At 35.0% G+C, this 12911-nt stretch overlaps 1 protein-coding gene across 3 annotated transcripts in view; it reads right to left on the reverse strand.

Annotated features, from left to right (window-relative positions):
- PARP8 (poly(ADP-ribose) polymerase family member 8) overlaps positions 1–12911 on the reverse strand; it is a 171178-nt gene that overhangs the window by 6411 nt on the left and 151856 nt on the right. For 2 of the 3 annotated variants that reach the window (XM_079145907.1, XM_079145906.1), the window contains 8 exons: positions 11512–11579; positions 9883–9931; positions 8673–8785; positions 8376–8448; positions 6951–7020; positions 4231–4304; positions 3060–3129; positions 2128–2212 (listed from right to left, as the gene is read on the reverse strand). In XM_079145907.1, coding sequence (XP_079002033.1) covers positions 2128–2212; positions 3060–3129; positions 4231–4304; positions 6951–7020; positions 8376–8448; positions 8673–8785; positions 9883–9931; positions 11512–11579 — 602 coding nt within the window. The remainder of the gene's footprint in view (positions 1–2127; positions 2213–3059; positions 3130–4230; positions 4305–6950; positions 7021–8375; positions 8449–8672; positions 8786–9882; positions 9932–11511; positions 11580–12911) is intronic. The other variant, XM_079145908.1, reaches the window with a different exon arrangement.

The raw sequence follows: 12911 nt of genomic DNA on the forward strand, positions 1-12911 counted from the left end.
TTCAGAATCGACCAGTAAAATTTTTTCAGACTTATTATCCTATTTTTTTTCCCTGAGAACTTTCATTTCTTCTGATACACCAGTTTACTCCCCAAAATACTTCCCTGAATTTTTCCTTATTCTGTGTTATTTAGTCATTGGAAAGAATGTAATTATGATACTAAATGACTTTATTACCTCCTTGTCTCTAGAAAATCAGATTAGCACTGAAGTTATTTTGAATTAAAATTTTCACCTACAATAGATTAAACAGAATCACATTAACTTATACCCTAGCAATCAGATAAAGTTTCAAACATCAAAGATGGCATAATATAAAATATAAAATAAAATATAAAGGGGCTGGGGCTGTAGCTCAGTGGCAGAGTGCTTGCCTAGCACTGGGTTCAATCCAATAAATAAAATAAAGGCATGTTGTCCATTTACAACTATAAAAAAATTAAAATACATATATATAAAAATTTTAAAGTTGAGTTTGCCTGATAACTCAGATCATTCTCATCGATTCATTCTTTTCATGGACATTGCCACTCATGAGGCACACCAATAAAACTAAGTGATCGTATTTCTTATAAAGAAAGAAACTGACAGTGTAATTAGAAAGGATTCTCCCTTTGATGTGTTTTGAATTTTATCAGTTTTCCTTAATGAGTCTCCTGTCTCCTGAGTGGGGAAAAAAAAAAAAAAAAAAAAGAATGAAATCTCATTTGTTTTCACAAAGGAATGAAAATTATCTTAAAATATTTTCTTTCTTTGTATTATTTGGAAAATGAATGTAGTAGTCAAAGCAGTTTCTATTTTTTTCTTTCTTCATTGGTGCAGAAATTCTGTCCAATAAATGCCCCTCCACATATATATCCCTACAATTGCATTTTATGAACAAAAAATTTCAAAAAAATATTGGAAGTGAACTGTGTACTTCCAGTAGCCCATGGCTTCCCTGGAGCCCCACTTTATGCTCCCTCTGCCCTAGGAGGCTGATCTGCATGGACTGCATTCATACCATTGTCCTCCAGCGAGGCAGCATGGGGATTCCCTTCTTTGTCCTTTGGATCTAAGGTGTCTAAGGATTCTGGTGCTAGCAGACCCAATTTATTACACTAGACCTACGGTTCCCATAAAATCACACCACTGCAAATAATCTAATAGTGGATGATAAAAATTATGTTTTTTCATGGGCTGTTTGCTGTCAGACTTCCGAGTGGTACATGTAGGTGTATTATTCTCATTTGACTGACAACATACAGTCTGGCAAATGTCATCTAATAATTTGTATTGAGTTCAGACTAAAACTGTCTGATCATTGGGAGGGCTCTTTTTTCTATGCTCACTGATAAAAATTATAGCCAGTAAGTAAGAAAACCTATGGTTTTCATAGCATCCAAAATAAAAGCAGGTCATCCACAAAAGTTTCATTGTAAACAATCTGTCAGCAAGTTAATGGAAGGAATGCTGAATGCACAGGGTACCGTGGATATACAGTGTATTAAAACAATCTTGATGCTGTCACTGTGACATGGCTCACAAAATAAACATGATCATTTTTTGGTTTGTTTTTAGAAACTACAATAATATATAAAACCAATATATTCAACCCTTCCCTGAAATCTTTTCTGTACCAGGATCATGGATGAGGTGGAACAGACAGGGGCAAAGGTTGGGCATCAAAGACTGGGTGAAAACTCAGACTAATCTATTGTACCTATTATGTAAGAATGAAAAATAATGGTTTGGTATTTTCACACAAATGTTCTGAAACAACTGTACCCCAAAATAACAACATCAACATTCACTGCATTGACAGCTGATAAGGGATATCAATCTTTTATATGATAGAAACTTTTCATCATTGTCTTCTTCATTCCCAGTTCAAAAAATGTTTTAATCTATTAATAAAGTACACACAGATGGTTAAAGAGACAGTGCTTTACTTCAGGGCAATACTAACAGCTGCCTTTCTTCAGTTCTTCTAAAGTGACAGCATTTAGCCACCAGTTTTCAACCATCACTTTTTCCATTACTCTCATTGAAATAAAACAAAAGCATTACGTTGGTGATGCATTCAATTACCTACTACCTCATCTGTGAAGAGGACAGTAACACACAAATTTGAGCATTTTCACTTACACAAAAAAGAACCGTGTGCAGACATGATCCGTATTTGGGACAACCCATATCTCCCCATGTTTGTGCAGGTCAGGTGAGGTGATCACTGTGAGTGAAAGATAAAATTAAAGAACTACTTTACTCTAAAGGAATGCTAGTCCATTCCATGTAATTATATTCCTTCTCTTTGAAATCTAAAACCAAAAACACATACAACTCAGCATATGAAAAAGAGTTAAACCTAATTAGCTTTTAAGAAATGTGGGGAAAACAATGAAAGGCCATGTAACAACTTTATGATCTGAATGAGAACTAGTATAAGAGGAAGAAAAAAAATCATTTGGGTATCATCGGAAACAAACAGGTCCTCAATAAGAATTAGGTAGAGAGCAACTTGGTGTCCTATGGAACCATCAAGTTGAAAACTTAAAACACAGTTGACAGTGGCTACTAGAACTCCTAACATAAGAAGAAAAAAAAATGAATTTTAGAACAGAACAAAGAAAACTACATGATCTTGCAAATTACCTATCGATTTTTCTGTCCTAAATCCAGAACTGAAAGAATAATTTGAGTGTAGGAACAGAAAGACCTACTGGATTCTCTTTTCAATGTTTGGTTCATTTCTCAAGATTTTCATTGCACCATATATCAAAACACCAACTTAGACAAGAAGGTAGAACATTAACAAAAGAGATAAGCATTACTTGATCAGAAAGATTTAATTTCCATTTTGAACTATCTGCCAGGAATAAAATATAGTGCTGCCTGAATTCCTGCCAATTCTGCAATTTGGTTTTAACCTTTAAGATCTCTATTATACTCATTTTCCATTTGGGCTTTCTGAGATGGTCACAAGGAACAATGCTTTCACTGTTCCATCTCGTGCACTTTGTAAATGTACTTGCATTCTTAAATATAGATAAGATAAAAAACTAACCTATGACACTTACCTTCACATAAGGCTATGCATTTTAAGTTACGGCTTTGCAGGAATTGGGATTGTTGTCCTTTTTTCTGTGACTAAATTCCAAAACAATTTAAAAATTAGAGTAAAAATGGGACAGTCACCCTAATGAAAAAACTGTTCATCATTAAAAAATAATAGTCATAAGATGGGGGGAAGTCCTATCTAGACTAGCAACAATATCCTTACACTCTCCTAATGTTCAGCTATTTTTTGTTTTGTCAATTTCCCTTCTGTACATAATCTCTATTAGATTACTCACAAGGTGAGTGAACCAAAACAACTCTAAAATTAGAGGTCAATAGTCTTGCAACACACAATTGGAACTCAAATTTATTTTACTTTTAAGTCTTGCATCTTTATTTCCAGGTAAACAAAATTAAATTTGCATGATCTTTTCAAACATTATAATCTATCATTCCAGATCATCTAACTATCTAAAATTGACTCATTTTTATAGCATCATTTACTAAGCCACAGAGGCTTCAAAAACGTTATTATACAGAAAATCTGGGGTTTTCTCTTTTGCTTCCGAATACTAAATTAGCTACACTCCTTTTAATTTAAAATCACATTATTTATCAACGTATTTTTAATTTTTCTAACATATACTGTTTTCTCTGAAATAACATGATATTTTGCTTACCCTTTTCTGACTAGAATGTTCTTTTCCCAGAAAGACACATGGTCCTACACTCAACATCTGTAAGATTAAACTCAAATGTCACCTTCTCAGATAACGTTTCTGACCCTCCCACTTAGCATGCATGCTTCTCTACCACAGCACTAAATGTCTGTTTCCCCTGATTTATTTTTCTATACTATCTAGCATCCTATTTATCTAAGTATATTTTTAATTTGCTAATAGCCCCTCAGTAGAATACAGGAATCTTTGCCTGTTTTGGATCTTTGCTCTCCCCTAATGCCTAGGAGAGTCTCTGGAATTAGAGTGAAAGATCAATAAATATCTGCTGAATGATTATTTTATAGAGGCAATTCACTTATTACATTTTTGGGTGAGCTTTATTCCTCTATGAATAATGACCACTTAAAATAATTTTTGCAGACTCAATGAGCCTGAGTATTTATGGAAGTCTTGCTGGTTAACGAGGACATGGTTCACTAATCGTGTGCAGTCACTTGAGTCACTACAACACCTGTGAAGCACTGCTGCTTTTACTGCTCGAAGCTGGCTCGTCCTTGGCTGACACCTTCTGCTTCTTGTTCATCCCTGAAAACATCAGCAAAATGATAATTTAAGGACAAAGCTATGCGAGGAAGCTCAAAGTATAAATCATCTATGTTGCAAACTCTACTCTAGGCAAAGGTCTGATCACATCAGGCCAGACATGGTCTCAACAGGATCACAAAGGAATACCTGCTGGGCCCTGGAACCTGGGGTGGATGACCACAGGTTTGGGAAGTCCTAGGAGAATTAAAAAGTCAGAATCTCAGTTTGTTTTGCCTTATACAGAAGCAGAGACAGGGAATTCTTTCATAAAAATAGAATATTCTTAAAATATAATTTTAAAAAGATTAGTTAACTTTCATTGTTGAAAAAGAGGATAAGACTGGAAAATATGAACAATGACAGAAAAAAATATACACTTACACTGCAACTTTGTGAATTGTCACATATTCAATTTTGTGTAGAATTTACCATTTCTTGTAATAAGAAAAATTATTGCCAAGCATGGTGGTGCATGCGTGTAATCCCAGTGGCTCAGGAGGCTAAGGCAGGAGGATCACAAGTTCAAAAACACCCACAGCAATTTACCAAGGCCCTAAGCAACTCAGTGAGATCCTGTCTCTAAATAAAATATAAAAAAGGGCTGGGGATTTAGCTCAGTGGTTGAGCGCCCCTGGGTTCAATCTCTAGTATTTTAAAAAAAAAAAAAAATTTTTTTAAAATAGGAAAAAAAGAAAAAAAAATTATCTTAAGTTTTTTGTTATTTGGCCTATTATTTGTGATAGTCACAAGTCTTCACTTAACTTAGTTAATGAATGATTTCTTACCATGAAAGTTTAGAAAAGCAAAACTGAAAATTTATCTGTTTTGAATAGACTTACATCTAGACTTTACTAGAAAGTGTTCAATTTTCTAAACCAACGACTTTGTTTGAATCAAATGCTGGGCCTTATGCATGCCAGGCAAGCACTCTACCTCAACTACGTTACCTACCCATACACCCATACACGTACATTTTTTCAGAACAAGAGCCCTTCAAGAAGATGATAAAAGCTACTCTCTTTTTTTTTTCTCTCTCTCTCTCCAGATAACTGCATACAGACAAAACCTGACATGCATTCCCAGAGCACCTCCCAGTCCTTGCTATGAACCTATTTAAAGAGTCTGTACATCAGTATAAGAAGCAGAAATTGACAGTATGTTGAGGATTTATTTATTTAAATTGATGTTTTAGCTTTTCATATTTTAATAAAATTTAGAGTCTGGTTTAAACTGTCTTCTCCTTTAAAATTTGGTGTTTCATTTCCTATCTCTATACAGTCTTTTATTAGCTGGTATTTATCTCTTGGTGCTATTCTGGCCTATCATACTTCAAAGATCAACACAACAGTAGTTCTCAACCCATACTGTAGGATCACCTGCTGGTGTCCAATTCCCCAACTCTTGAGTACAGGGCTTGTAACTGCTTTGATCAGGTGACTTTTGAAAATAGATTAGAAAAGCTATATGAAATCCATCTGCTGCTTTTGGGGCACTCTAGAAAGTTCAGGTAACCTTGGGTCACCACATTGGACAGGCCACTCTAGAAGCTTATGGTGTTTAGTTCTAGCCCATTCCCACCAAGGCTCCTAGCCTGTGAGTGAGCACAGCCCATCCACCAGCTGGGCACCATACAGTGGACACTTTTAGCAGTAAAAGTAGTTCCCATGCCAAAGAAACTGATCTATGAACATAAGAAAATTTGTTAACCCCAAATTTAGGGTGGTTTGCTACACAGTAGTAGTTACTTTTTTCATGACATTTCTTATTCTGGTTTTCCTTTTTTTCATTACCTTGCAAACTTAAAAGTTTTTTAAGTTTTCTTTCCATTGGCATTTTCTTACATTTTTATCACTGCTATTGTTTTCTTTTAATACTTCCAATTACAAATCTAGTTTCAAGTGTTGTAGTTTTACTCCTTCATCAGTAAGAAACAACTTGCTATGGTTGCAAGAGCATAAACTTTGGTAAATGTTAATTAAGACTAAGGGCCTGCCTGGTTAACATTCACCTAAGTATCTTCTCCTATATCACGGGGACACCAAGATTTAAAATTTTAGGAACCATAAGAACAACATCTCCTGAAACTATGTAACGAGATCCCACGCGCCTGTGCGCACACGCACACACACACACACACACACACACAACCACACAAGCAAAATCAACTGCATGGGCAGCAGTGTGTGTGACAGCACTTGGAATAGTAAAGGAAAATATCCCCAACACTGAGGTTATAGGACAATAGGGAAATTTTCATTTGTTACTTTAAAGATTCTATGCGATTTTAATCTCTTAACAATGAGGATAAGTGCTTTATGCATTTAAAAAGTAGGAGGCAATCATCACAAATTCTGCCACACCAGAAGAGTCAGTGCTAACAATTTTGTGACCACCCTTTCCACATTTTGAGCTTACCAGGCTCCCCCTTAGCACATGTTCTCAATCTATCCCCAAATACATTTTCTCCACAATTTCATCAAAATATTAGCAGATCGTCATTTGAACTTCTTTCATTTATCAAATGAATTTAATCCAAATATATCTAAATAACTGTCAGTCATTAATAGTAAACTGCTCCTAGAGCATACAACAATAAGTAAATAAGAACCTAATTAATTTGAAAACAGAAATAAAGTACAGAATTACCTGAGTAACCAAATGATATGCTTGACATTGGACTTAGATAGATTCCACTTCCATACATTGCACCGTGGAGCTAAAATGGGAAGACATGGGGTAAAGAGAGGCCAGTCAACATTTCAGATGTTAATATCAAACACAATAAGGCAATCAGTTTCATGTTGGAACATTAAGTCTTAGAAAATGATAGCGCTCCTCTTCCAAGGTCTACTTTGAAAATAGTACTAATATCCCTGTACTCTTAAAACTCAGAGTCGATAACTGAAAACTGACAGCCAGAGGAGAAGGAGCCTTGACGAATGTTTTCCACCCCACCGGTGACGGTCACTTATCATAAAGTACTCAAGTGGATTTTTATGTTAATGAATCTAAAATTCCAACACAATTGGCTGAAATACATGGGAAGGCATTTTGATTAGCACTCACATGCTAGGATATAAACAAAGTGCCTCCTCAGATTTTTATTATATAACACTGTCATCCTACTCTTACGGCCTTTTACATTTTTCAAGTTATAAGGAGTTTCATTAATTGAAAATCTTTAGTCTAAGGAATAATTAGACTCCAAATAATCAAAGTCTTTCTTATCATCTGTTCTAAGGCCCTTACATCCTATTTATATGAACTGAATACTAATTCAACAAATGTGTACTTATTTTACACTTAGCTGCATCATTTCAAATATCATTGTATTGTGATGATAATGAAAAATACAGCTGTATCAGAGAGAGCGAAGTACAGTGTGCATGAAGATGAGGACTACCGTCATTACGATCCTGGTAATGTCAAGTACTGTGTAGGATTCTGAAAAGCAGGTACCAGATGGCTCCTTGGTATCCAATACCTACTTTGCCTATTGCTACACTTTCTTTTACTCTTTTTATTCTTTGATACTGTGGATTTAACCCAGGAGCGCTTAATGGCTAAGTCATATCCCCAGACCTTTTTCAATGTTTTTATTTTGAGACAATCTCACGAAGTCACTTAGGGCCTTGACAAGTTGTTATGGCTGGCTTTGAACTTGCAATCCTCCAGCCTCAGCCTCCTGAGCTGCTGGGATTTTAGGCATGCACCACCGTGCCCAGCTCCTATACTTTCTCCTCCAAAAGGATTCACACTGAGGCACAGTACTCAAAAAACATATTTTGGAATAACAGATAAAATATCTATATGATTTTACTTTGTCATGATAATTTTTCTACTTAATTTCAAAGTGTGATTTTTACTGTTTTCTCATAGGAAACTCACTTTTCTTTCCGTATTCATTAGATATAGATCAACTTTGTGTCAGGTATTTTATGAAAATGCACTAGTGTGTATTAGAAATTCTATACAATGGCTTACATGCCTCCCCTTTTGCAAGTAACCAACAGGTTGTTACTGAATCTCAATACTGAAGAATAATCTTATTAAAGCATTCAGCAACTATACCTGCAGACGTGTATTAGAGGCAACAACCAGGCCATTCCTCAGGATGGAGTGCCAGTTTTCAATGTGTGAGCCACTAAAAAAAAAAAAAAAAAAAGGTGGGAAGGAAAGAGCAAAACCAGAAAATCAATGATTTTTTTAAAAAGTAGTTGTAGTATAAGTCATAATGCCTCTCTAAGTCCTGAGTTTCTAAGTCAGTGTGTAGTTGACCATTCAATGTTAATAAGTCAACTACTGATTCCCACACATTTTTGGAAGACTGGGGGGAACACACCTCCATCAACATTACGCCATACTCACTGAAATGCAAAGGTGCTTCCAAAGAGTTTTTTAGCAGCTCTGAAATTGGATTCTTTGGCTGGTGGACTACTGAGAAGCAGGAATTGATGTGGAGTGTGCATAAACTTCAATTGCTGCCATTTAAAATAATGACAAATAAAAATGTCAAATTTAACACATAAGCAGATGACAATTTCAAATTTAACTGGTTTAAGAGTTATCCAATTTCAACATATAGTAATTTTACAGTAATCACATAAAAATTTAATTCCTAAATTATATTTAAAAACCATGTATAAATGATAAATCACATGGAATTGCTTATATGACTGATAATTCTGAAGACTAATGGAAAAGAACAGCACACAGATAATCCAAAGTCACTTATATTTATATTTGGAATATTCGACGTAATCATACTCAAGATCTGCTTTCTTAAATTTTTTTCAAGATTTTTTGATTGACTTTTCTAAATGTATACCACCTATTCAACTGAGGAAATATTTGGGAGTTTACTAAGGAGAAAGTTTAAAAAAAATTTAATTCACTATTTTAAAATAGCAAAAATTACCACTATGCTTTATTTGCATGTATTTATAAAACTGAAAGTTACCTACATTCAAATACAACTTTCCCCTTTGATCATGAAAAGAAAGCAAAACTCTTTGGATTAATTGCTTGATAAAATGTTCTAACTATTTCCCTTTCACCTAGGAACATATACAGATTTATACACAGAATTGTACACAAGGAAACAGACTATTAGCCACTACTCTCAGGTGATGAACAGAAATGAAGTCAGAATCCATTAGCTATTCATTATTATTTTTTTTAACCATACTAGCCTGATGAATAAGAAACTGGAAACAATATCTTCTTAGATACAGGAAGGTACAATGAGCCAACAAGAAACTAACAATGATTAAAAAGCATATTCACTTTCTTCTGATAAATCCCCAGATAATACTTTTCTATCACTTGTAGAGCAACTATATTATATTGATGGTTGTTTTTGTTTAAAAGGTTAAAGCAGTAGCCTGAATTTGCATTTGGTATCTTAATTTGTTGAGGTTTCAAAGTGATTTCAAATGGCAATTTCAAACTGATGAATTAGACTTACCCTGAGTCCACCTCTATTCTTGGAGAGGCTGCCTAAAAATCACAAGGGTCATTTTCCCAATTACTAAGTTCTCCTCCCACATTAATGTGCATATATGAAGAAATCACTTACCCTGTTAACTGGCAGTTTCACAATATGTGACCTATTACTTGAAATAACCCTGAAATTAAAAAACAGTCAGTTACAAATATATGCCAAATACATGTAAAGTTTTTCTTCTGGGTTAGCAGATGATTAAAACTTATTTTTCCTGTGCCACATACTAAATTCCATAATACTTTCATTTCACTTGGTTTACTGAGACAATTAAAATTAACAGATACAGTTTTTAATAAGCACAAACTCAAACATGAACGAAATCAGTGTTTCTAGATATATAGTATATTCAGATAATGATAATTCCTACAAACATTAGAAGTTGACACATGCATCTCATTCTTCTGCTTCTCTCTACCGTTACCTAAATTAAGAATGTGTTCTTATGGAAATTCATTTTTGTTTAACTATTTAAGGATCTCTGTGAACTGATGTGTGCCATCATTTATATAAGAGTCAACATATTTAGAGATTAAAGCTGAAAATACTTTAATTCATGTATCTGAAAAAATTGTTTTATGTTTTTCAGTATATAAAATAGTAAGGTGGGGGGACACTCTAAAAAAGACATTTTGACAGATTTTCTTCTTCCTGAGAGAAGGACCAAGAAACTGAAGGTTCTGATCACAATTTAACAGGCTGACTTCAGGGGAAAAAAGATACAACTAGGTATTCAAGACTTCTACCTTTATTTTGAATATGACAATAAGAAAATTAACACTGTTAAGGAGACTTAATTTGTCAGAATTTTAATAATGGATCATAACAAATTAAGAAATGTTTCTTATCTAATTTTGTCAAGGTCTTGTTATACTAAGTATGCATTATAAAATTTCAATTAAGCGGCAGTTAAATAAGAATCTTAAGGAAGCCAGTTTTCCTTTGCCAGCATGCATATTTTTTAAAAATCTTCCTGGTTATAAAATGGAATAAGAGTTCATCTCACCCCATCTCTTATAATCCTACATTTGTTTGCTAGTAGTGGGAAATCCTATATATCTTTGAGGTTTCAAAGAGATGTGTATACAAAATCCTTATAAACCCTATTGTCTATACTTTGCAAAGGTGAAACAAGAGGGCAAATTATTTGAAGTGAGCATGACAACAAGGTGAGTCCACAGCCCCTCTCCTCTCTTCTGGCTCCTTCCAGAATTCAGGCTGGACTATTGCTCTGTCCCTCTTCAGGCTCTCAACAGTGCATCTTCAGCAATGATCAAGCTAAGGAGTTAATCAAATGTATACTACTGTCTTTGTTAAGGAAGCACAATATACAAAATATACTGACAACATCTTGAACAAAAAGAATTTAAAGTCCTCACTGAACTAGAAAATTAAATGAACCAAAATGCCTTCAACACGTTATCTCGTTAATCACATCTTTTGAGACTATAGACAAACTGCTGTCAATTGCACTGTACATCCTGATAGTGCATATGGCAGCATTTTCTTCCCCTTGTGATGTATATACGTTTTAATTAAAGTGAGAGTCATTAAGGGCTCCTGGATTATACAATCACCAGGTCTCATAGGCTTGGAGAACTGTAGCATTGCAGGGCTTATAAAATAGGCTCCCTGCCCCCAATGCCAAGTAAACAGTAAAAGAAGATGCTATTTTCATTAAGAGGAAAAACTAAAATTTTATACCATTGCAGTAAGGGATGAGCGAGGGGGTCCTGTTTATCCATCTGCTTCTTGATTTCCAGATATGGTGCCTGTAAAAAAGGTCATTATCGTTCTTGATTTTTCTTTAAAATTCATTCTTCCTTTTCTACAATAGGAAAATCAGACTCAATGACGTGCCTAGTCTACTTAAAACAGAAAATCTGTGGCCTTGTCATAGGAATAGCAGCACACACCCTAGTCATGTTCCCCAAGATGATGGTGACCATGAATTTCCATGTGGCACAAAGGACTCACCTGCCACACCTGCCCTAGACTGTGTTCCTAAAGGTTACCCTACCCAGACCGCTTGTTAAGTCCTGCTCAAGAAAATGCAATGCTTCAAACCACAAAATACACATTGTACCCACCACCCTGCCAAACTGTTTTCAGTGATTTTTCCACTTGGCCTTTTCTGTGTGTTCCATTCCCACATCGTCCCCCTACTCCATTCTTTTTTTCCACTTTTTCACTAGCTCATAGCCCCGTTTGGGTTTTTCTTCTCCCTTTAAAAACCTCAGGTTCCTTTGTCTTAACTGGAGGTGAGCTCAGTTTATGCCACCGTCTCTCCCTTGCTGCAGTACTCTGAAGAGTCTATCTTGCCATCTTCAATGCCTGTTTTTAACAATGATTTTGACTAACATTAAAACAAAACTTGTGACAGCAACTATTCATGCTCATACCTGGGGATACAGACTGAGGTATGGATCTTTCTATAAGAAAACCATTTACATAAGAACAATACTTCTCTAAAAATAGAAATTTAATTTACCCAAACAATTAACCGTTTTATAGAACAAAGAGAGTTCTGTCTATAACAATTTGGAGTTATCTGTAGGACAGTATAATGTTATATTTATATATTGGAAAGGTTTAAAGAATCTGATGTGATAAAACCTGACAGCATCCCTATGTAGTACTCTCTGCAAGAGGGTGCAGCATTACTTTTTCTACCTTGGCAGCAAAGACACTGAGGCACTAAACAATTAAGCAGCTTGCCCAAGGTCACAAGCCACATCGTTGTGGAGCCAGCTCCACAGCCTCTGACTTCCCAGGCTGACTCCATCGTCTACATTGCCTCCTATTAAAATAGCTTACACATGACCCAGAATACAAGAAGCAATTTTTGGCAGAGAGCTGATTTCAGTTTGAGCTATTTTTAAATTCAAGAATGATCTGGGTCTAGGGTATAGTATAAATACCCTATACCAAAGTCTTTTTCATGATTAAAAATGTTTAACTTTGTGTAGAGACACAGAATCAAAGTTCTTGGCCCACCCCGTAGGAACACATTTTATTGTTTTCTTTGCTTATACAAATAAGAAATTCTTGTTTGAAGAATTCAGATAATACAGAAAGGTATGGAAACAGAAAAAGGCATGGTA

This window comes from Sciurus vulgaris (genome assembly GCF_902686455.1).
Source record: "Sciurus vulgaris genome assembly, chromosome: 6".
Classification (NCBI taxonomy): domain Eukaryota; kingdom Metazoa; phylum Chordata; class Mammalia; order Rodentia; family Sciuridae; genus Sciurus; species Sciurus vulgaris.